At 39.2% G+C, this 22,418-nt stretch overlaps 1 protein-coding gene across 2 annotated transcripts in view; it reads right to left on the bottom strand.

Annotated features, from left to right (window-relative positions):
• DENND1B (DENN domain containing 1B) overlaps positions 1–22,418 on the bottom strand; it is a 181,493-nt gene that overhangs the window by 16,521 nt on the left and 142,554 nt on the right. For both annotated transcript variants that reach the window (XM_079981343.1, XM_079981342.1), the window contains exons 15-19: positions 17,709–17,799; positions 16,086–16,126; positions 15,538–15,606; positions 10,594–10,650; positions 9,541–9,651 (exon numbers count right to left, since the gene is read on the bottom strand). In XM_079981343.1, coding sequence (XP_079837469.1) covers positions 9,541–9,651; positions 10,594–10,650; positions 15,538–15,606; positions 16,086–16,126; positions 17,709–17,799 — 369 coding nt within the window. The remainder of the gene's footprint in view (positions 1–9,540; positions 9,652–10,593; positions 10,651–15,537; positions 15,607–16,085; positions 16,127–17,708; positions 17,800–22,418) is intronic.

Below are 22,418 nucleotides of genomic sequence, written 5' to 3'. Positions count from 1 at the left end.
ACAAAAATTAAAACTAGTAGCAGAATAGCAGAAACACAGTCATGATAAATAGCCATGTTGTATACCAACATACAGAAAAATCATGGATGCAAACTATCTCTGAACATTGTCAATTAAAAAAAAATAATCAAGAGATGCAGAACAGATGAAATGCCACCTTTTATTGGACCTGTTAAGTATTATTATTATTATTATTATTATTATTATTATTATTATTTCAATAATGAATTTTATGGAACTGATTCTATGTGATTCAGTATATTTTAAAATGCTTAGCATCTCCATTTCCATACTCATAGGCAACTGTTGTGATATAGCGATATTCAAGATCTCAAACTTGTCAAAACCAAAACCAAACAAACAAAATTCCTTCCAGTAGCACCTTAGAGACCAACTAAGTTTGTTATTGGTATGAGCTTTCGTGTGCATGCACAATTCTTCAGATATGCACATGAAAGCTCATACCAATAACAAACTTAGTTGGTCTCTAAGGTGCTACTGGAAGGAATTTTTTATTATTATTATTTTGTTTCGACTACAGCAGACCAACACAGCTACCTACCTGTAACTTGGCAAAACCATTTTGCCCACAAAGCTTTATTTCAAATAACTAAATCTGATACCAGATTCTTTAACCAAATTCAACCACTTGGTAGTATATTCAAAATGCACAAAAGATAATACTTCTTCACCGATGCATAATTTATTTAGGGGCTTTCACGCTAAATGTGTAGTGAAAGCTACTTACTTAAATGACCCGAATAGGGCATTCGATCAACTAGATGAAACTCCATGTTCAGAGGCGCATTAGCTCTGAATGCCAGTTATTTGAGGTCAAGCTACAGGACAAAGTCTGTTGCCTTCTGCCTCTGCTTGCGTGTTTCCCAGATCATCTGGCTGGCAACAGTTAGAAACAGGATCCTGGAGAAAATTGACTTTGGTTGAATTTAGCCAGGCTAAACTAACTTTCAGGAATTTGTGTTCACCATAAAACACCACGAATCTGACCGAACCCTTACATTTCATGTTTATAGCTCCCCTTAAGCTAGTCTGAGGAGAAAAGGCTGATCAAAACAGAGAAAGCTGTGTTGGTTCAGGAACTATTTGTTTTTAGTGGGAAGAACACATTGCATGTTAAGCCTGTTAAACGTGGAAAAGTGAATTAAGGGGGTGGGACATGCAAAAGTGCTCAGGAAATGCGCCATTGCCATTTATTGTTCCATTTGGGTTTTCACAGCACACTCAGAAGATCAGGGGCCAAAAGCCCACACTTGTTGGGCAAGCCCAAGAGAACATTGTGTTTGTGTGCCTCAGACAGCTATGATGAACAGGGGGCAATGGCTTTATGCAGAAGTCACAGTGAAGGCAGGTCTAGACTGGTATAAGCATCAAAAGATCATATCAGATGAAACACTGAAGGAACTATTGCTATTTTAAAAAAATCTATGACAAGAATAAATATTTTGTTTCTTAAAGCTGATCAGCTGTAAATAATTACGGCTCAGCATGCAGCATTCACTGTCTGCATACAGTGAAAGCATTTACACCACCAGAGGGCAGTCTTGTAATCTACAATGTAAATTTTTAGCCGTATAGGCTTTTCATTTTTAATTAAAAGATATGCTGAGTGTTTTGCAATACAGAGGGATCATAATTGACATGCAAAAGACAAAAGATCCTCTTTTAAAACAAAAACTGCCATTACCAAGTGAATTTATAGATTATGATTTCTCTTGTCCAAAATATTTTCCTAATTGACTGAATTAACCATTTTTCCATTGGAAATCTTCTCTTTAAAACGAAGCATACTACCAAACCACACATTCAATACTGCTCACTGTTACTGTATATGACATCTGTCACATATAATATTTTATTCACATTACTTAAATTGCCAGATAGGGCTTAACGCTGCCCCAGAATTGTGCGGAATTTCCAGCAGAGAACTACACAGTGGAAGGACTGGAGTTATGTGGGCATAAACCACAATACGATTCTCCAAAGCTTTCGGCTGATCTAATTCCGAATGAAAACATACAGGTATTCCTCTTCCAGTTTCTGAAATTATTATGTGCAAGCGGGACTTTGAATTTGTTGCATGCAATCTTCAGATCACAGTATGAGGTTTCCGTCCTGCCAGGACTGAGTTTTATTTGCTCACTGTATCCATCCCTACCTACTCCTTACTGACAGGACGGGAGGGCAGCGAACTATTGAGTATGCCATTTCTCTGCTGGTCGGGCAGGCAGGAGGGGGGTGGAGAGTGGAAGGGAGGTTCCTGATGTATAAGGAACATGCTCCTTTCTGAAAAGGATCCAACATGCCAGTCTGCAAGAGATTTGCCATGTATAAAACAGAATCTACAAATGAACACACACTGAAACATGGATGGCATGCATTCGCTTAGGAAGCTGCATCGTTTAATATGGCCTTTGGTTTTTCTTATTCAAGGATAAAACTTCAAAATATCAATTGCGTCACTAAGATTTTTTCCCCCTTCCACGAAGCAACACACAACAAATTTTGAGGTGCTTTTCTGAGGGCTTCGTTAAATCTATTTGAGATTATATTACTGATGGTATTTCACATGCTGTAATCTACCCCCAAAACCTTTGCGACAGGATGCAACAGAAAGTCCAGCTAACAAAATCCAAACATTTTGTTGCTGGAGCCTTGTTAAAACAAAGTTTCAACAATAAAGCACACAGTATTTTAAATACAGTATCTTTAGGAGAAGTAATTCATTTGCTCTTTTAAAACATGCATATTGATACGAGGTGCGCTGGGCTTGCTGGGATTACAGAAAAATCCACACTTTGTACCCAAATGTCATTTTTTTTTTTACTGCAGCTACAAGTTACCGCATGCCTCAAGGTAGAAATCTGATATATATTTCATTGGAGACAAGGATGCACTGCTAACTTATTAATTATAAAATGTTCTCATGGCTCTGTTACACAGGGCTCTGCCAAAAGTGCAACAATATTTTATAAGCCAGTAACTATTTAAAGCTCTCGAATGTTTCATTTTAAATGGACCAAGGCCTATCCCATCAGCTGAGAAGATGCTTGCGTGAAAAGGAATACTAGGGAAATCAAATTCACGATAGCAAAGAAAACTGCCAGTATATTTGCCTTTGTTCTGTCTGAAATCCTTATTTTTAAGCAATGCTGCGGAAACAGGATTATTTTTTTTTACCATTCAGCTGAAAAGTGACATATACGGACACCAAACAAACAATGCCCCCCCCCCAAAAAAAACCCCAACCACCAGAATCTGTAGAAGTAAGAGCTCAATAGTTTATGATGCCTGTTTTTGAAGGAAGGAAAGAAGTAAGGAGAAAGACATGTAGCTGCGATCAAATTGTGAATGCTGAAAAATAACATAATCTGCTTTCACTTTCCTTTTTAGGATCTATTCTGATATTTATCAGAAAAGCTATGTTCAATCTAATTTACGCAGGAGACAGGAATTATCAGTTAGGCGTGAAGGCACGAAAGAGTTAACAGTAAAATACATGCCAAAGTTTTAATAAGGCTTTACAATAAAGAGCTTCAGTCCTCCACTTTCACTAGATTTTGTTGTGGTGGTTTTTCCCTTGCTTAGGGCAATCCATCTGTTAATTTTGACTTGCAGTGCAGTTAAGCGCCCTCTTCTTCCACCCCCCCCCCTCCTCTGCACACCCACAACCAAACAGCCCAGAATAGCTATGAGGAGGCTGACACACACGCCTTACAAAAATAGAACAATTCTTTTCGGAACATCTTAGGCAAAGATCAATTGTGCATTTCTCATTTGTGTTTCGTTTCGGGGTCTCCCCCTCCACCACTTGCAGGACTAATACAACAAACGGTGGAGGCCCTACTAACGATAAAATAGTTTGCGGTGAAAATTATTTACTTCTCCGTCTTGTTTCCTTTTGGTGCATTTTAATTCACTGATTTCCTAAAGTGCCTTCCCGATTGGACAACGCGAAAAAGAAGAAGTCTATGCTGGCTGTGATAGAGATTAGTAAATATTCATTGTTAACAACTGATCTGCACTGTGACCAATGCGGTTATTCTCAATGGGCAAACTGGCCTTGTTTTCAATAAAAGCAGAGAAGTAGCCTTTCCCTTGAGCCCTGTTAGACTGAGGCGGCAGTTGGAACTGTCATCTTCACACAAAAGCAAAGGGGCTGGGTTTTACAAACGCAAAGCCTAATTGGGAGATCTTCATGGCTGTACCCCTGACATTTATTTAAACCTCATCAAAAAAACAGGAAATAACTGAACTAATTAGTGGACTGGCATACAAACTACTATTTGTTGGGGTAGAAAAGCATATTCATATTCTGCTCTAGAAAATGACAGTGCTACTAATGATGATGTCAGAAACAATGGCATTAACGTGATCTTCAAGAAGGAAGATGACTTTGGTTTTATATACTGTTTCATATTGCCAATTCGTCAAACTCCTCGGCCCCAAATAATTTCTGCCTTTTAAATAAATTTGCAAATGACGAGTTGAATATTTATCTCTCAGGAGAAAGCAATAGAAAACACCTTAAAACTCCCTCCCAGACCTAGGATGGAACAGAAAATATTATATATCTTTGGGCTCATTTTTATTTAAAAGCTCACATTATTTTTCCCAAGGTAGCACAGAATAAGCAATCTGTAGATGTAAAATTTGCACTGGCACTTTTTTAAAGGTTGCTGAACAGAAACCAATATTAGGGTAAGTGTAGCAAAGACCACATTCATTTGAAATTAAATATAGTATATATAAATCATAATTCAGACACACACAGAGGTACTAATTAAAGACTGCTAAGCTTTATCTTACAATACAAAACAGATTTTAAAAAACCTGGCCTAGACAAAAATGTTTGGGATCTAATAGTAAAAATCATTCGTTTAACAATATAATTCTAGAATCCTTAGCCCATCATTAAATGTTGGGTGTCTTGATTACCTAGTTTATGCATAGAACATAGAATATACTGTTCTCAAAACTTGTACAAAATATGTAAAATAGATAATAAATTGTGTTCTGCCAGCATGCAGCTCTCAGTAATGATGCAACACATTTATGATTTATTAAGATTAGCTCCATTACTGAACAATTAATGTGGAACAGCAGATAGAACAAACTGGGCAATATATCAGTAGATTTCTAATTTTCATGAATGTAACAAATTGATAAAAATAGATCAGTGTAAAAATTCAAATTAAAACTACAAATTGCCAATGTCTTTTACATTTAAAAGATACCTATATATTGAAAACAAAGATAACACAGATCTTGCCATATCAGTTTACAAAACATACTGAACTTGTGGTAGAAGATGACACACTAGCTGTCATAATGCTTAAACGTGTTAACTATACATTTGCAGTTCAGATTTTTTCACATGTACTATTTGCTTTCTCAGTTGTCAATATATTAAATATTTACAGAAGTGGGTTGCTAAAAAAATTGATGCACTGGGTGTCTATATGGAACATATACTGAGATGCTATGGATATAGTCGTTTACCACCATGTACCAAAAATGAATCTCTTTAAAACTGAATACAGCCTTCTTGCCTAATTAAAACACAAATATGCATAAATTACTTCTAATAATTTGTAGACTAAGGGATTCAGCAGTAAGTCTAAAATTGCTACTCACACAATTGAATCTCTTCCTACACCCTTTTGCTGCTCTACACATACATACATACACACACACACACACACACACACACACACACATGAAAGATCAAGATTTGGGCACCGATTCTTAAGCACAACTCTTGTTCCTATGTTCTGCTGACATAGACATTGTTATGTTGGCATGGGGAAAATGATTTATGCGGCAAAGGGGGTTGGGAAATATATGGAGACACACCAAAGATGAATTATCTATCTTGCTTTCTCTCTGTCATACACACACCAAACTCCAACATAATTGCACAGTACAGTATCAGCTAAATTCTTTAACCTGTCTTAGATTATGAAGCAAGCAAGCATGGCAGATGTGAAAATCTGTGCCCATTGCCTTGCACAGTCTGTGCCACAGCAGTCATGAACAAAACCAGGTTACCCTTTTATATAAAGTGATGTTCAAGGTGGGTAGAAATACAAAGCTTATTTAATGTTTATCTGCACATGGTGGGAAAGCGAGAAGCATTATGCTAACATTAATTCATGCCGACTAATTCATCATCATCATTATTACTAATTACTAATCATCATTATCATCTGCCACCATTTACAGTTTAGCCAAGCAAAGTGAACTACAAATCTTATCTTACAAAACAACCGAGAGAGAAGCAACCTCCTTCCACTTTGGAGCCGAGGCTCAAAGTCCACCCAGGGAGCTCACAGTCCTTGAGTTGTAAGGACTTCCCAAGTCAACAAAAATACTCTGACTACTGTAGCATATGGAGTCTCTAAATACGTATAAACATGAACCACATTCAGAGGGGTAGCTATGCTTGTTGTTTCAGCCACAACAGAGTCAGCACCCTAAAAGTTATTTTGTGGCATGTTTAACGTCAAAGCTCATGGCACGATGCATAGGTCTGGATATATAGCTTTATTTGTAGCATTTACCATCAAGAGCAGAGAATGACTTTTTGTCATCATTACTCTGAGAACCAGTGTGCACCCAAAGCATTAGTAAAGAGGAAGTTGATATTTATTTAAAAGATTTGAATGTAGAAAAAAAGGGGGGGAAAGTGTCCTGAGGACCTTTCATTTTGTGAGTGATAAATATATTCTTTGACTACAAGCATACTTTCCGATATTCTTATAACATGGAAGTTAAAATCTGAAAACGTGTATGTATTTTGCTTAGAAAACTAGCAATCTTCCTAGTTTTCTGGCACTGGTAACCAAAGTAATGAAGCATATGCCTAAAATTTGGAGACTTGGGATTATAACTCCCGCTCTCAAAGAGCCCAGGTATCTTTTTCACACCTAACAATACAAGCAACACGAAGACCAGTATACTAGATAGCACTGCAATTCTTACTGCATGATACACATGATTTAGTACAACAAAAACAAAATGTGTACAACACAGGGGTTTGTTGTTCTGTACCTTTTTCACACCTAGCTCTCACTGAGGTATGTAAACCTATGTCTGGACTGTGCCACTTCAGATGACTGGTAGGGGCTCACACAATAGTATGCTCCATTCATATGTGAATATTAGATGTCAGGAAGAAGGCTTCTCGCCTGAGATGCTATTTTTCTCTGTGCAAGAAATATGTTTACATGAAATACTCACTCATAGGAGCTCCAATCTGCAGCCGGAAGGGGAACATCTGTGAGAAGTAGGGTTTAGTCTTCATACATAAAGGTAAAGGTAAAGGGACCCCTGACCATTAGGTCCAGTCGTGGCCGACTCTGGGGTTGCGGCGCTCATCTCGCTTTCTTGGCCGAGGGAGCCGGTGTACAGCTTCCGGGTCATGTGGCCAGCATGACTAAGCCGCTTCTGGCGAACCAGAGCAGCGCACGGAAACGCCATTTAGGTCCAGTCGTGGCCGACTCTGGGGTTGCGGCGCTCATCTCGCTTTCTTGGCCGAGGGAGCCGGTGTACAGCTTCCGGGTCATGTGGCCAGCATGACTAAGCCGCTTCTGGCGAACCAGAGCAGCGCACGGAAACGCCATTTACCTTCCCGCCAGAGCGGTACCTATTCATCTACTTGCACTTTGATGTGCTTTCGAACTGCTAGGTTGGTAGGAGCAGGGACTGAGCAACGGGAGCTCACCCCGTCACGGGGATTCGAACTACCAACCTTCTGATTGGCAAGCCCAAGAGGCTCAGTGGTTTAACCCACAGCGCCACCCGCTGCCTCAATAGGTGGATGGGTATGGGTATATTTGAACACACTGTGTAGGGCACTGCACATACACCCTAACCCAAATAGACAGGCAATACGTCTATTGCAGACAGAAATTTAAAGAAATGATTTATCTCATTTTATATACATTTAAATAATATTCCGTATAATTTACTTCCCAGTTTGTGGAGATTCTGTCAAGACTGCCTGCTTGCATAGATCATACGTAATGTTACAATGGATTTCTGAAGTTTGGCGAGTACCAACACTGGCATATGAATGCTGGCATTCGTAGTTAAATAAAGCATTGCTTAAATAGATCCTGGAGTTCAACTGTTCTGGCTTGGCACTATTCCACCCATTAGAATGGGCAAGCAATGTTAAAAGATGACACACAGAGGATCCGCTAGAATACATTACTGATTGCAACTAGACATGACAAAGGAGGGACAATCTGTCCCTATCTTGATTTGAAGGGAGTCATTCTTTTCAGAGTGCAAAGAGACCTTTCTCATGCCAAATGTTTACCCGCAAGGCATCCACCATCTCCAGCTTTCTCTTCAGCAGTTACCCTCCCCAAGGAACTCCCTTGCAAGCTTGGTCCCCTTTCCTTTTCCCTAAACCTACCTTCCAACAGCGTGGATTGGAGGGTGCAAGGAAGGGGACTGCTCCTCTAGGACTTCATTTGGCCCGAAACCCATAGTAACAGGAAGTTGTCTATGCAATGGGGAATTTTAGAACTGCAGTTTGCTAGGATTTCAGGGTCGCTACAAAAGCAGTAGCTCGAAATAAGATCGATCTTATTTATGAGCTGAGCCAAAATTTAAGGAGGTTTTGTCTCGTATCATAAAAAGCTTGTTGTTTCCAAACAGCTCTCCCACTTCCAAAACTAGGCAACATAACCAATCATAACAATTAATGGCCCTCTTTAAAAAGCTATCTAACTTCTAGACCAAGTCAAATCTATAATTTGACACTATGTAAGATAGGAAAAATTACAGAATTAGTAGAGTATCTACAAATATATCAATTATTAATATATTTTTGTTTATCCTTTCTGCTTAATGCTTGTACAAAGTATGAAAATGAGAGCAAGAAAATGCTTTACTAGATCCAGGCAGTCCAGGCAGCACAAATCTAAAATGTATATGTGTCTTACAATTCTTGAATCTCTGACTATGGTACCTTGTTCCATTAATAAATCTGTACAAATACTTTTAATGTGGCAGTTAATGCTCAACATTGGCATGAACATAAATGATATTTACTTAAGCTTCTCAGTGTTTTGGTTTGACATATTTTTGAAATAACAAAATCACAGGCATGCATGGAGATGAGTTGGAGTAGATGTTTGAAAACCACGCTCATCCAAATTTTTGTGCCCCTTTAAAGCAAATTTCAACACACACAAGTAGCATTCTTTTCTATTTCAACAAAAGCATGCAAACTTACATGCTTTATACAGGGCCAGACCACATTTCAGTGGTAGTCCAAATGCTCTCAATTCCAAATACTTTCAATTCCAAGTATCTCCAATTTGAAGCGGGGAGGGACTGGAAAATCTCTACTAGCCAGAGAGCAGACAGCATTGAAGGAGATGGAGAAGTGGTCTGACTCGGCAGAAGGCAAATTTATACATTTTTATGCTACCCATCAGACAAAGAGAATAAAACATATTTCTTCAATATCTTTCAAGAGGATTTTTTTTCTTGAAAATACCTTACCTGCCCAAGTCTTCTTTTCTCTGTGCTAAGTCTTTGTGGATTATGCAATGTGTAGACTGGAGTATATTGCACAAAACCTGAGCTACAAATTCCATACTCATCTTCTGTTTCCTACAGAATAAAATTAAGATGGAAAAACCTTTATGCATTTATTTATGCAACATTTAAAGCGTCAAACAGAATTTCAGATAGTTTTACTCTGTATTCCAAAGGACACAGTTAATCACTAAAACCATTTATTTATTACAGAGACTAACAAACAGAGATATTTCTTTAAGGGTTTAATATCTCTGTTTTGTTAGTCACTCTATACACACACATATATGGCACTAAATCACTTTTGCTAAAACAGATGGGGGGAAAGATAAAAACTGTCGCCAAAATTAACTTAAACTTCATAGCAAGATGTTTAAGCTGCCAAATAACTTTTAAATAGAGTGAAGCTTTCATGAAGAACAATTAACAACCAATTCATGTAATCAGACTTCACGCTTGAAGGAGAAGGGAAATAATATTAAAAGTACTCGCTATACAATTAAATATTGCAGGCAAACAAATAAAAATTTAAAACGAACAAACAATGCCTTGACGACATGCCTCCAATATGTTTATATTGCTGCTCTTGAAAGTTAAGGGATTTCAGCATGCTAAAATACTGCCACCATTTACAGATCTCATGAAAGTTAGACAACTACACCTTCTGAATTACATTTCTCTGGTAAAACTGGCTTGCCTTAAATTCTCAGCTTGAAGCAAAGGCTTCAATTGTGATATCAAAGCAATCAGCTTTATGAAAACATACATCCTGTTAACGTATCTTTGAAGACCTCTGTTTTTCCATGATAAATATGCAAACAATAAAGAGATTATTCGAGTGGATGCATAGAATGACAGATAGTTGCCAGAGGGCTTGTTATAAAAAATGTATTGTTGAACAAAGGGCTAAGCATATTTCAAAAGTCATTAAAAACACAAATCTTGTGGGATTTGTAAGGTATGTGCTTCAAACTGAAGCAAGAAACAAGGTAAGAAAGTACAAATTCTGTTACATACCTTGTGTTTTAACTTACTTCTCACCTCCTTTATCCCCTGTTTTGCATGATTTTTTGCCTAGGAAAAAAAGAAAAAAGAACTAAATGGCTTTGCAAAACAATGGTTTGAAGAGTGCTGTATATGAGGTGAAATTTAATTAAAAATTAAATCTCTCACATTATGTGGTATAATGAAAGGAAATTACTTCCTTGCTAATTTCACACATGATTGTTAATAAGGTTTGAGGGCATTAAAAATTGTATCTCAGCATATGTATATCTGGGTTACCAAAAAGAAAAAACAACCGCCACTAATTAAATGATATTTCTTTAATAGTTCTTTTGTGCATAATGGTATATTTGGAGAAAGACTTAGCTCAACCACTTGTTGAATAGTGAAAAAGTTATGGCAATGGAGTTCCAGTTGTGTCATTTTATGCAGTGATGTTGCTGACTGTGGCATCTTTGAGCTGGCACCATTATTAGGTTTACATTTTGTTGCACCAGAAATATCACTCAAGTTTCATTCCACTATATGATATCAGCTTGCATAAAAATGAACCTTAGAACTTCCCTTAATTTAGAGGTGCAATAACCTCACACAGCTTAATCAGCCATGAACCCCAAAATTTGTGATCACCTCCAAACTGGTGCCAAAGTTTTGCGGTTGTTTTGCAGCATTTTCTGGTGAAACCTCCGTGTTTTGCAGCGCCCCATAAACTGAGTAATTAATACATCAAACCGGGATTCATAATTAACACTAAAAAAATCCAGCGTTGTCTGAATTGCTTCAAACCACGCACACCCGTTGCATAAAAGGTAGTGGATGTTTTCTAAAAGAAAAGGCTAAGTTTTAAGAGAGCAAGGGGAGCTCCAACCACATCCCATTTGGATGCAGCTTAGCTATTGGAACTCCTAAAGCAGAATTCCTACAATGATTAGCGGTTTTCCACACAGATATAGCTGTCGGGCAAAACAGAAGTCAACCGGGGGCAACTAACTCTAGATTATGATGGGGACTGTCACTCACAATTTCAAGGATCTGGGGAGAAAAATGGGCCTCGCTACAAACACAATAAAACTGGTAACTGAGACTGGATTTAAATATATATGTGCATTTGGATGGTCCCTCTGCACTGCTCTGCTTGCAAGTGACAACACAGTCAGATGTCTCCAAATGTCTATTTGAAAGCATTGCAACACAGAAAAACAGTATCCATACTCTGATGTACATTCGGGTGATCTTTTCAGACTGATTTAGGCAAGTCTGAAAAGTTTAGTTTGAGTATAGGAAGGAGTAGCATCATGACACGGCACCTTGGGGTAGCAATGGGTCACCAACGCTTTGATGTAACACAGCAGTGATGCCTGGTTTTCCCAGTGGCAATATATGGTGAGCTGCCATTTTAATTTCCCTCAGTGCTACAGAGTGATGCTAGGTCAGGGCATTGTGGGAAATTCAGATGGTCACTGCCATAGCCACCATCAGCTGAGCCCCAAGGGGGCCACAACAACATAGGAGGGACCCAGCAGTGGGCACATTCAGCACTAACAGATGAAGAGATATAATTGGCAAAATAGAGGGAGGAAAATCTAGCGGAAAAAAGAGAAGGGTAATTTTCTGACAACCTGTTAATGAGCTGCGTGTAAATTATAAATGAGCACATGAATCCACAGTGCTTTTAATGTATTTACCTGGATTATTTTTCTTCATATGTTCGGTATGATTTTGAATTGATGTACAATTAAAAATTCTATTTTAAAAAAGAGATTAAGGAACCAATTTATTTATTGATGACTGGAGCCTCAAAGGAAGGCTGTGATTTGGAATAATAGTTTTCAGGCAAGGAAGGCTCTCCTTTGCCTCTGTGTTTGGCATTTAACCTTGCTGTTCCTTCACACGCAGAGCGTTCCCAACGTGAAGATAATCCCCATGTAGAGGGAAGGGTTACTAAACTTGCAATGTTGCTGTGAAGCCAAGTGTGTGTACTTGTGGCAAAATGTCAGATGCTGTGGCATGAATACTTGCAGCAAGCCAGCTAGCTATTTGGGGGAAGGGGCGTCTTGACTGCTACAAAGTCTAGTCAAAAAGAGGTAATTCTCAAACCACTCACTCCAACTGAGTCTCAAAAAAGAAAAGCCATTAAGACCATATGGGATTATACCTCAGGGGCATCAATTCTTTCTGACCAACTGAGTTAAGTTTCACATGATATATAATTAAACTGGGCTTATGCTGTGGGTACGAATTCCAAAAGGTACTGATAGTTTTGCTTGGGGAAAGGGTGGTTGCCAGTAAAATGGCTAAAGTTGTTACGACGCAGTAACAAGTAACCTCAGCAAAGGCTCTGGAAAATACATTACTTTTTTTCAATGTAAAAGTTTAATATGCCTAGGAATGACTATGCAAATTTTGCAGAGAAGCTCTAAAACTGGTGCCCTGAAACTCTTGTTTTAGTCACACATCCGTTTGCCCTGCTGCTTCCCCCCAGCAAAACCTGAATCGGAACAAACAGCAATCTGGGTTTCTGCGGATTGCTGTTTGTTCCGATTTAGTGCTAAAGAGTGGTTTTTCTGGAGGAAAGTGGTAGGACAAAAGCAAAACTGCTCAGGCCCGTCCCTAGAAAGCACAGGACAAGTGGAAAACAAGTAGAAGTGTGGATGAGCCATAAGCCAATGACATATAACCCCAATATCTGAACAATCCACAAACTGATGAAGGAACTCTAGAAATATCATTACTAGACACTGGAAGGACCTTTCAAGAGTGAACATAGACCACTGGTACCAAAATGTATGGGAAGTCGCCCTACTGGAAAAGTTAACCAACCAACTTAAACTAGCACGTGGACAAGCAAAGGAGGATGCCGTCACCCCAGTGTGGCTCCCCATAATCACATATACAGCACAAGACAATGACCTATCCCCTGCAACAGCATACAAATCAATATGGCTAAACTGACCCAACAACCCTCGCCCCCATACACACACATTAAAAAAAACCACCATACTGCAACCAACTGAAAGCAAGCAACCTGGACCCTCCAATCTCTCACAATGCCAATTTATATATATTATACACACACACACACACATGACCTACCCACATGATGCTGGCACAAAGCACTGCATAAACACTATGCAATAGATGGACTATCATAATCCCTATGGCCTTTTCCCCCAACTGCACAATGTCTATGATAATAGTGTCTCATCACGAATGTAAACAAATTGTGAAAAAGACTATGAATTGAAAGTGGAGACACTATACAGTAACATACCTCGGGATGAAGTCGCTTCGGGATGAATACTTTCAGGTTGCGCTCCATGGCGACCCAGAAGTAATGGAGTGCGTTACTTCCGGGTTTCGCCACTCGCGCATGCGCAGACGCTCAAAATGACGTCATGCACATGCGCGGAAGCAGCGAAAGGCGACCCGCGCAGACGCGTCTTACGTTCACTTCAGGATGTGAACGGGGCTCCGGAATGGATCCTGTTCGCATCCAGAGGTACCACTGTATATACTTGTTTGTTTGCTTGTTTTGTAACACAAGAAAATCTTTAATAAAAACTAATTTTAAAAAATTGATGGGGGAACTGACTTCCCTTTCCATCTTTATCTAGAAATGTGATGATGTGGAATTCGCTGCTGTGCTGAAGAAAAAAATATTAGTAAGAGACAGATAATGCTCATCCGAAAGTCAGTGCTGGGGTGCAGTACTTAGATGGAGATGAAGGCCTGTGTAAAGAAAGTTCACAGCCAGAAAGGTGGCGTTGGAGAAATTGAATTAGTACTATATGGAGAAAATCACTCACAAGGATGGAGGGAGAGGTTGGAATTTTAGACGAAAACACTGGGTACAGGGAAGAAAGGGCTGAGTTTCCTTGCTGTGCTGCCAAGCTGCAATTGTGTTGTGTTTGAGTGAAATGAATTTCCCCTCTACAGTGGTACCTTGGTTCTCAAACGCCTTGGTTCCCAAACGCCGAAAACCAGAAAGTAAGTGTTTTTGAAAGTTTTTCAGAAGCTGAACGTCCAATGTGGTTGTCAGCTATTGTTTCCGGGGCGCCTGCACCCATCAGAAGCTGAGCCTTGGTTTTCGAACATTTCGGAAGTCAAATGGTCTTCCAGAATGGATTAAGTTTGGCACTTTTGTTTTTGCTATTTATTTTGCACTTTTGTTTTTGAGGCTTTTTTGGTTAATTAGTTTTTGTGACTGATTGATTGTGTGACTTCGGAAATGGATAAAAGCCCCCCATCCAAACAATGACTATCATCAGTGCAGGTAAGAAAAAATAATAATTTTAATTTTTATCATCTACAATACTGTCTTATTTGTTTTATAGTACAGCACATTGATTATAGCTTTCATTTTATGGATCAATGGTCTTGTTAGATAGTAAAATTTATGTTAAATTGCTGTTTTAGGGGTTGTTTTTAAAAGTCTGGAACGGATTAATCTGCATTGCTTTCTATGGGAAAGCACACGCTGGTTTTGGGATGCTTTGGTTTTGGAACGGACTTCCGGAATGGATTAAGTTTGAGAACCAAGGTACCAGTGTATACCTGGCAAAAATGGCCTTCAGTTTGGATAGTGAACAGTGAGTATGATTTGCATGCAAACTCCAGCATACTAGGAAGCCTGGAAATTGGTGGAACTCTAAATTAGTCCTCTTCTCTGCTTGCAGCCTACTCTATTATTCCTTTCCCTTTCTAAGCAAGGAACTAGGTTGGATCCTGCATCACGGTGAAAATGAGAAAACACTATCTGCATCCTGGAGTTAAGCTTGGCAAGAAGAACAGGAGGACTGGGGGAGTTATGGTCCTGTTCTTGCCAACCCTAGTTCCTGGAAGCTGTAATAGCTGTTCTGGAAATAAATTCATTTTTTACATTTTTTTGCAGTAATTTAGATTAAAATAGGACATGCAGTTTGCAGAAAAATGAAACAGAACAGGGCTAGAGCTTACATATTGGTATGCTGTTTTCATAGCTGGGCTGGCTCTGGTCATAGCTGTGTTGATCAGGGCTCCTCCTTTCTGAAATATACAATGCATAAATATTCTGAAATACACAAAACACACATTGATCACCTTCCCAGCATAATTAAATGTTAAGGTTTTGCAAAGCAAAAATAAAATGCAATGGCCTCACCACTGCCATTGTCACTCCCCGATATCCCCCTCAGAAGATTTATACAGCTGCATTTTGTCAGCCTTTGTCTGCTACAGCCCAAGCATTATAATATGTCATCCCTATGGCTGACACATTTATCAATGCTTTTTAATGTAACCATATAGGGCACAATCTACCAGGAAGTTCTCCTTCATAAGCTCTGATTGTATAAACAGAAGTTGTGTAAGGGAGGCTTGCACAGAAGTTCATTGTGCATATGCTCCCATATCTGTTGTACAAATTCCTAGACATCTTCCTGTAATTTGCTAAATGAGAATACTACATTATAGCAATAGATGGAAGCCTTGGGCAAATTTTAAATACCATTGACACACTTCCTTACCTTAACTGTATACATCCACTGGTGATATGATCTTGAATTTCCTAAAACACAAATGAGAGAGAAGCCAGAAAGGTAGGGTTCCTTTAAAATTTTGTTTGTTCAAAAATACATAATATTCTTTACATATTTACATGCAGTCCCAACTTTCTATGGAATGTAAAAGACTGAAACCTCACTGAACATCGACATGAAGTATTCTGCTTTATTACAAAACAAAACAAAAAGATGTGTTGGTTTTCCTGAGAATGCCCATACCAAATATGAAGAAAACTGAATAAAATTGCAGGAATTTGTACTAGAGTATGAGTTTCATACAGTGGAAATAAGGGGTAATATATTCGAGTATTAAATGACGTTTTTCTTTTTCTTTGCTGTCTACAGTAGCTACTGCCTTGTAGGTGAGGAAAATTAGGCAAATGGGAGAACTACAAACAGATACACGTTTACTGGGCACTATTACTCTATTAAATTGCTCACAACAGTCAAGTTAAAATTTGACTGCTTGAAAGAGGAAGCTTTCCTTTTACTTAGCAGCACAAGAAAGACTCGTGGGTTTGGTTTTTAGACAACATTAAGAGAGAACGGATTGTTGATTTTGAGACAATGTGAGAGGCAATGACAATTGCTGTAATGGAAACTTCCAATCCAATAAATGGAGCTAAAAAGAAAGAGAATGTGAAGGGTTTCCCCAAGCTACATATGGGTTTTACAACAGTGCTTCAAAAGCCTCTTAAACTCAATAATAAACCTAACAGCTAGAGGCGGAGTGAAATTCTGTTTACTTTGCACATTGGGGTAAAGCCAACAAAACACCTCACCTCTTATAAACCAATTCTGCAAACTACACATGATGGTGGCAGAACCACGTCTTCCAAAATGCACGTTGCTGTCAAACAAATGCCTGTATAGCAGGCGGCAGCAAATTCTAATGAAGAAATGGGAAGGGACTCTCAATGATGAGAGTGCATGTCTGACAATGAAAAAAGGTGTCAGGCTCAAGCCCTGGTAGGGAGAGAGAGCTCCGCCATTGGAGTGTGGAGAGCTGCAGTCAGGCAGAATAGACAATACTGGTATATAAGGCAGCTTCCTAGGTTTTCTGCCTGTCTGTTCTCAGAGCTCAGGTGGGACAAAAGCGGGTAGGATACATGGGTTGCATGGGGGATACATGAGGAAGAGCGATGGGAACTTCCTCTCCCCTCCAGCCTTGGGAGAAGTCATTTTGCTGTTTTGCCATTTGAGTAACATGGCATCCATTTTGTATATCAATTTCTGTTTAGTGAAATAATGAGAACTCTCTACAGCTGCCTGGTGCCATCCAGCTGTTTCTGACTACACCTCCCACAACTTCAGTCGTGGCCACTGGGCACCATGTTGGTGAAGGTCAACAACATGTTGAAAACCAATTTTAAAAACTATTGTCAACCACCATTATTTCTTTCATAACCATCTATGCCCTTTTAAATGGGGGACGGGGGTGCTATTGTTTTTGTTCGTTACTATGGTATGTATTTCTGTGTTTTTACATTGTAAACCGCCTTGTGGTTCTTGGATGAAGGGTGGTATAGAAATTTTAACAAAAACAACAATAATTTCAACGCAACAAGTATGGACAAAAATCTATACCTCCACCAAAGCCACCCGAAGAGATTTCTTCTTCAAACACATCAGAAAACCCTTTTCCTGCATTTAGCTTTGCAAGTCGACCTTCAATGAACTGCAAAAAGAAAAAAGTGGATGAAAGCAATTACGTCTTTGTTGAAGGTTCACGTTTCAAACCTTCTGTTTAATTCTTATTTGTTCACAGCCCTACAGAAAGCGCCAGAGTTACAGAAGGAGCCCCATTATTGTCAGCTAATTCTCTGATGGTGCTCCCGAGAGGATTCCGCAGGCTGCCAATCTGCTAATGGGCCATATCTAAGGTGCTAGCAATTATATAAAAAAGTTCAAAGCAACCTGGACCCTAAATGTTTGAATTAGCATCTCCGCCCATATGAATCTACCCATGTGTTAAGATCGGCTGCTGAAATCATCTTGGCTGACCGGCATCCAAGGAGCACTGCCTGATCCCTGCTTGATCACTGGCACCTTTGGGAGAGTCACTGCTAGTGTCCCTTCAAGGCTCAGATGCATGGCATGCATCCATAAGAAGCCATGCATTCAGTATCAAGGGCCTGATTTTGTGAAACTCCCTATCAGGTGAGGTCAGACAGGCCCCCTTCCTGCTGAACGCCTGGCGCTTTTGTTCCAGGCAGCCTTTTAATTGAAATGTGATTTTATAACATCGGTCCTGAAAGACCTACATTGGCTCCCAGTACGTTTCCGAGCACAATTTGAAGTGTTGGTGCTGACCTTTAAAGCTCTAAAAGGACTCGGCCCTGTAGACCTGAAGGAGCATCTCTACTCCCATCGTTCAGACCAGACGCTGAGATCCAGCGCAGAGGACCTTCTGGCTGTTCCCACACTGCGAGAAGTGAATCTATAGGGAACCAGGCAGAGGGCCTTCTTGGTAGTGGCACCCACCCTGTGAAACACCCTCCCATCATATGTCAAGGAGATATAATCTTTAGAAGACATCTGAAGGCTGCCCTTTATAGGGAAGCTTTTTAAGGTTTAATGTTTTGTTATGTTTTTATATATGTTGGAAGCTGCCCAGAGTGGCTGGGGCAATCCAGTCAGATGGGTGGGGTACAAATAATAAAATTGTTGTTGTTGTTTTAACTCATTTTTAGTTTTATTGTACTGGTTTTCGTGTACCAAGCCCAGAGATAACTTTTGATTAAGCAGCAAACAAATTGTGGACATCAATGAAATAATGATGAATCTGCTTTGCAACAACCAGAGAAAGAACTTACTCTGTTGTGGCACCCAATTATGGAACACCTTCCCACTTGATGCATGGTTGGTGCCAGTGCTGATGTTTGATGAATGTAGTTGAGAAACCAAACCAATTGAGTGTGGCTTAACATGTTAACAAAGTAGCAGCGGGAGGAGGACATGGAGATATTGAGTGACATTATTATTATTATTATTATTATTATTATTATTATTATTATTCATCATCATCATCATCATCATCATCATCATCATCATTAGTATAATGCCCTTCATCTGAAGATCTCAGGGCAGTTCTTAAAGAGGGAAATGCAAAATAATAATATAAAATACATAATAAAACAAAAACAAACGAGTAATGCCCCCTCTCAGAAGACTTGGATTCTCATCTCCCTGTGAAGAAATGTGAGAGTTCCACACACACATCTGGAATGTACAGATGTGGAAGACATTTGCATGTGTTACACAAGAGGGCAGTGAGAGTAATATGCACATATTCTAGAGGGCCTAATTTGCAAATTCTGATTCTTCTTCTCCATAGTCATTAAATAATGCTATGAATTGTACTGTATTGTACCTGAGCATTTATATTTCATATTGTTTCATGAAGCAAAGTTCATGATTTACTCAACTGAGGAACAGAACTATGCTCCAGTCAGTTTTACAGGATGACTCAAGGAAGAGTCCATTCATTTCCTTAGAATTATTATAGACCAAGGCCAAAGAGCTGAACCTTCCATAGCACTTTCTCTTCATTAATTTCTTCATATTCAGTTGTATATATACCCACACATGGTCCAAATTTAATTATAGCCACAAAGACTTTATGACTTACCTTTGTAAAGTTTATTATTTAGGTACACACATTGGTTCATTTTACACCATAGTTTGAAGGACTGGGAACATGCCAGAGGTTTACACCATCCTTTCCCTCACATGTATTCTCCCTTCTCTTTTCTGGTTTGCCTAACTATATTTTTTCCCAGTGCTAAAATCAGACAAACTATGGTTTAATGCTAACCATGCTAACCCACTTGTTTTCAAATCATGCTTTGGAGACAGTTGCCATTTAAGCCCATTTGGACCTCATGGCTCTGATTAGAACAAACTAGGAAACAGAATAAGAAATCAGCATGTGAGACTAAGACATGCCCGTAATTCACCAAACCATGGAAAATGCTAATCTGAGCCATAGAGAAATTTAGAGTCTGCCTATACACAGACGCATGGTGTGAAGTAACACCAGATTAAGAACACAAGATCAAGAATTGTTCACAATGGTAAACAGCTTAATAAAAGAAACTACAATGTTTTGTTAAAAGCTTTAATTTGCCTTAAAGGATTAATAAAAACACAGAGTCTTCCCCCACTCTTCAAAAGCACTGACATTTTTAGAATGCTTTCAAGCAGTAATCTATTTTGGTCAGGGTTAGGTGGTAGCCCAAGTATGAGATAAACGGAGAAAGCATTTGACTGATTGCGCATTTTTCAACATGAATTACTACCGAATTGCTGTTAACCGAAACAGTACACAGGAGCCAATAGAAATTAATTATTTGGCTGACTGTCATACACTATCACAGATTATCCAAACAGACCCGTCAGTGACAATCTGATGCTTGTCAATGGATAGACTGATGACATGAAGCAAACTGTTCCACAAGTACATTTTTTAAAAAAAGAAGATAAACGCAGACACAGCAGTAGCAAAGTACACACTATCACTGGTGATTATTTCCTCTTCTCCTCAGCTAACTTTTTTTACCCACCCCACTTAAGCTGGCTTTCTCCCAAATGGGTTTGGTTCATGGTCAGACCACAGTATGGGATCGCTGGATTGTTTCACAGCAAGAATGAGATAAAGCACCTTTAGCTACCAGGGTGCAGAAAACATCCCTTGAACCACAAGACATTATCTATTCAGGGAAAAGCTAAGAATTCATCCCTCGCTATAAAACCAACACATGATTTATGTATAGTCTAATCATTAGGTAAAGTTACACAGACACAAACTGAGCTGCTAAGCTTTAGGATTTGAGGGGTGGGCAGTGGGGAGATGAAACCTTGCATAGGAGACCATTTTAATACAAATGGGAACTGCATTGAAATGAACAGTGGTTCCACAGAGCAGTGTTAGGTGGACTGGATTTTATTTCACCTACAAAACTAACAGTACACTATAAAACAATATATTGTTTTACAGTGATCGAGCTGGATGTGGCTCCCAAAGCAATTTTGGGTGATACCCAATGTTAGTCATTTCAATGGGTTGTTTTGAGTACGACTAGCACTGGATCTCACCCTTCATTTAGCCCCTAGTAGCCCTGGTTTAGAAACAAAAGTCTCACACTGTCATGATTTAACGTTGTGCACACACAATCCTAAGGATTGGTGCAACTGGGAACTACCATATTTTTCGCTCTATAAGACGCACCTAGTTTTTGGAGGAGGAAAACAAGAAAAAAAATATATTCTGAATCTCAGAAGCCAGAACAACAAGAGGGATTGCTACGCAGCGAAAGCAGCAATCCCTCTTGCTGTTCTGGCTTCTGAGATAGCTGCGCAGCCAGCATTCGCTCCATAAGACGCACACACATCTGCCCTTACTTTTTAGGAGGGAAAAAGTGAGTCTTATAGAGCAAAAAATACAGTATGCTCCATTAGCCATGACATTTTTCTGATAGGTAGGTATCAACTTTATTATGGAGCTGACCACCTCTGGCCCTGAAGAACGTAGTGGCTTCTAAGATTAAGTAAGTGGTCATTGAACCAAGAGCAGATTTGCACAAAAATTTCAGAAGGGCTGGAAATGCTGAATGCACTTCTGAATGCTGCAGTAAGTACACACAAAAAATAATGTTCTGTTTCTTACAGTATTTACCATCATGGAAAGAGATCTCCCAGTTATCTATTTGCCAAATTACATGCAAGCCTGACTTCCCGATTCCAAATTACATCAAGATGCTGTCCTTTTTCTCCCCCTAAGGGACCTTTTTTGTGCTAAGATTTAGCATTACGAAGACACGCTTTGATCTTTCCTTCTTGACCTTTGATTCTTACTTATGATTCTTTTCGTAACAGCTAGCTGCCATCAGCTGTAGCAGCCACGGTTTTCCAAAGCAGCTGTAAGTGACAGTGCAGGAGTTAATACCAAATATGGGATATACTCAAGGCTGGAGTAATTGTGGGTTCATTCGTTCAAGTGTGCTGGTGCCAGTAGTCCCATACCAATCATCATCAGATTGAAATCATCCCATCTGTGGCCTCTTATTTGCACAACCAAATAATATTGGTGCAATAAGCATCGCAAATGTTGCTTAGTAATGTGTATGTAGAGATCCTGAGCATTAGCAGTGATATACCAATATTGTTGTTATAACATAGCTTTGCTCTGTAGCCACATAGGATACCCTTCTCGTTCTCTCCCAATTGCATATCTTCCCTGTTGATTTCCATTTCAAAGTAGGTGGGTTTTGAAGAGGATTAGAAGGCAGTGAATGG

The sequence above is a fragment of the Podarcis cretensis genome (genome assembly GCF_951804945.1).
Source record: "Podarcis cretensis genome assembly, chromosome: 6".
In the NCBI taxonomy this organism is placed as follows: Eukaryota; Metazoa; Chordata; class Lepidosauria; order Squamata; family Lacertidae; genus Podarcis; species Podarcis cretensis.
This window is presented reverse-complemented; position numbering and strand designations above follow the sequence as displayed.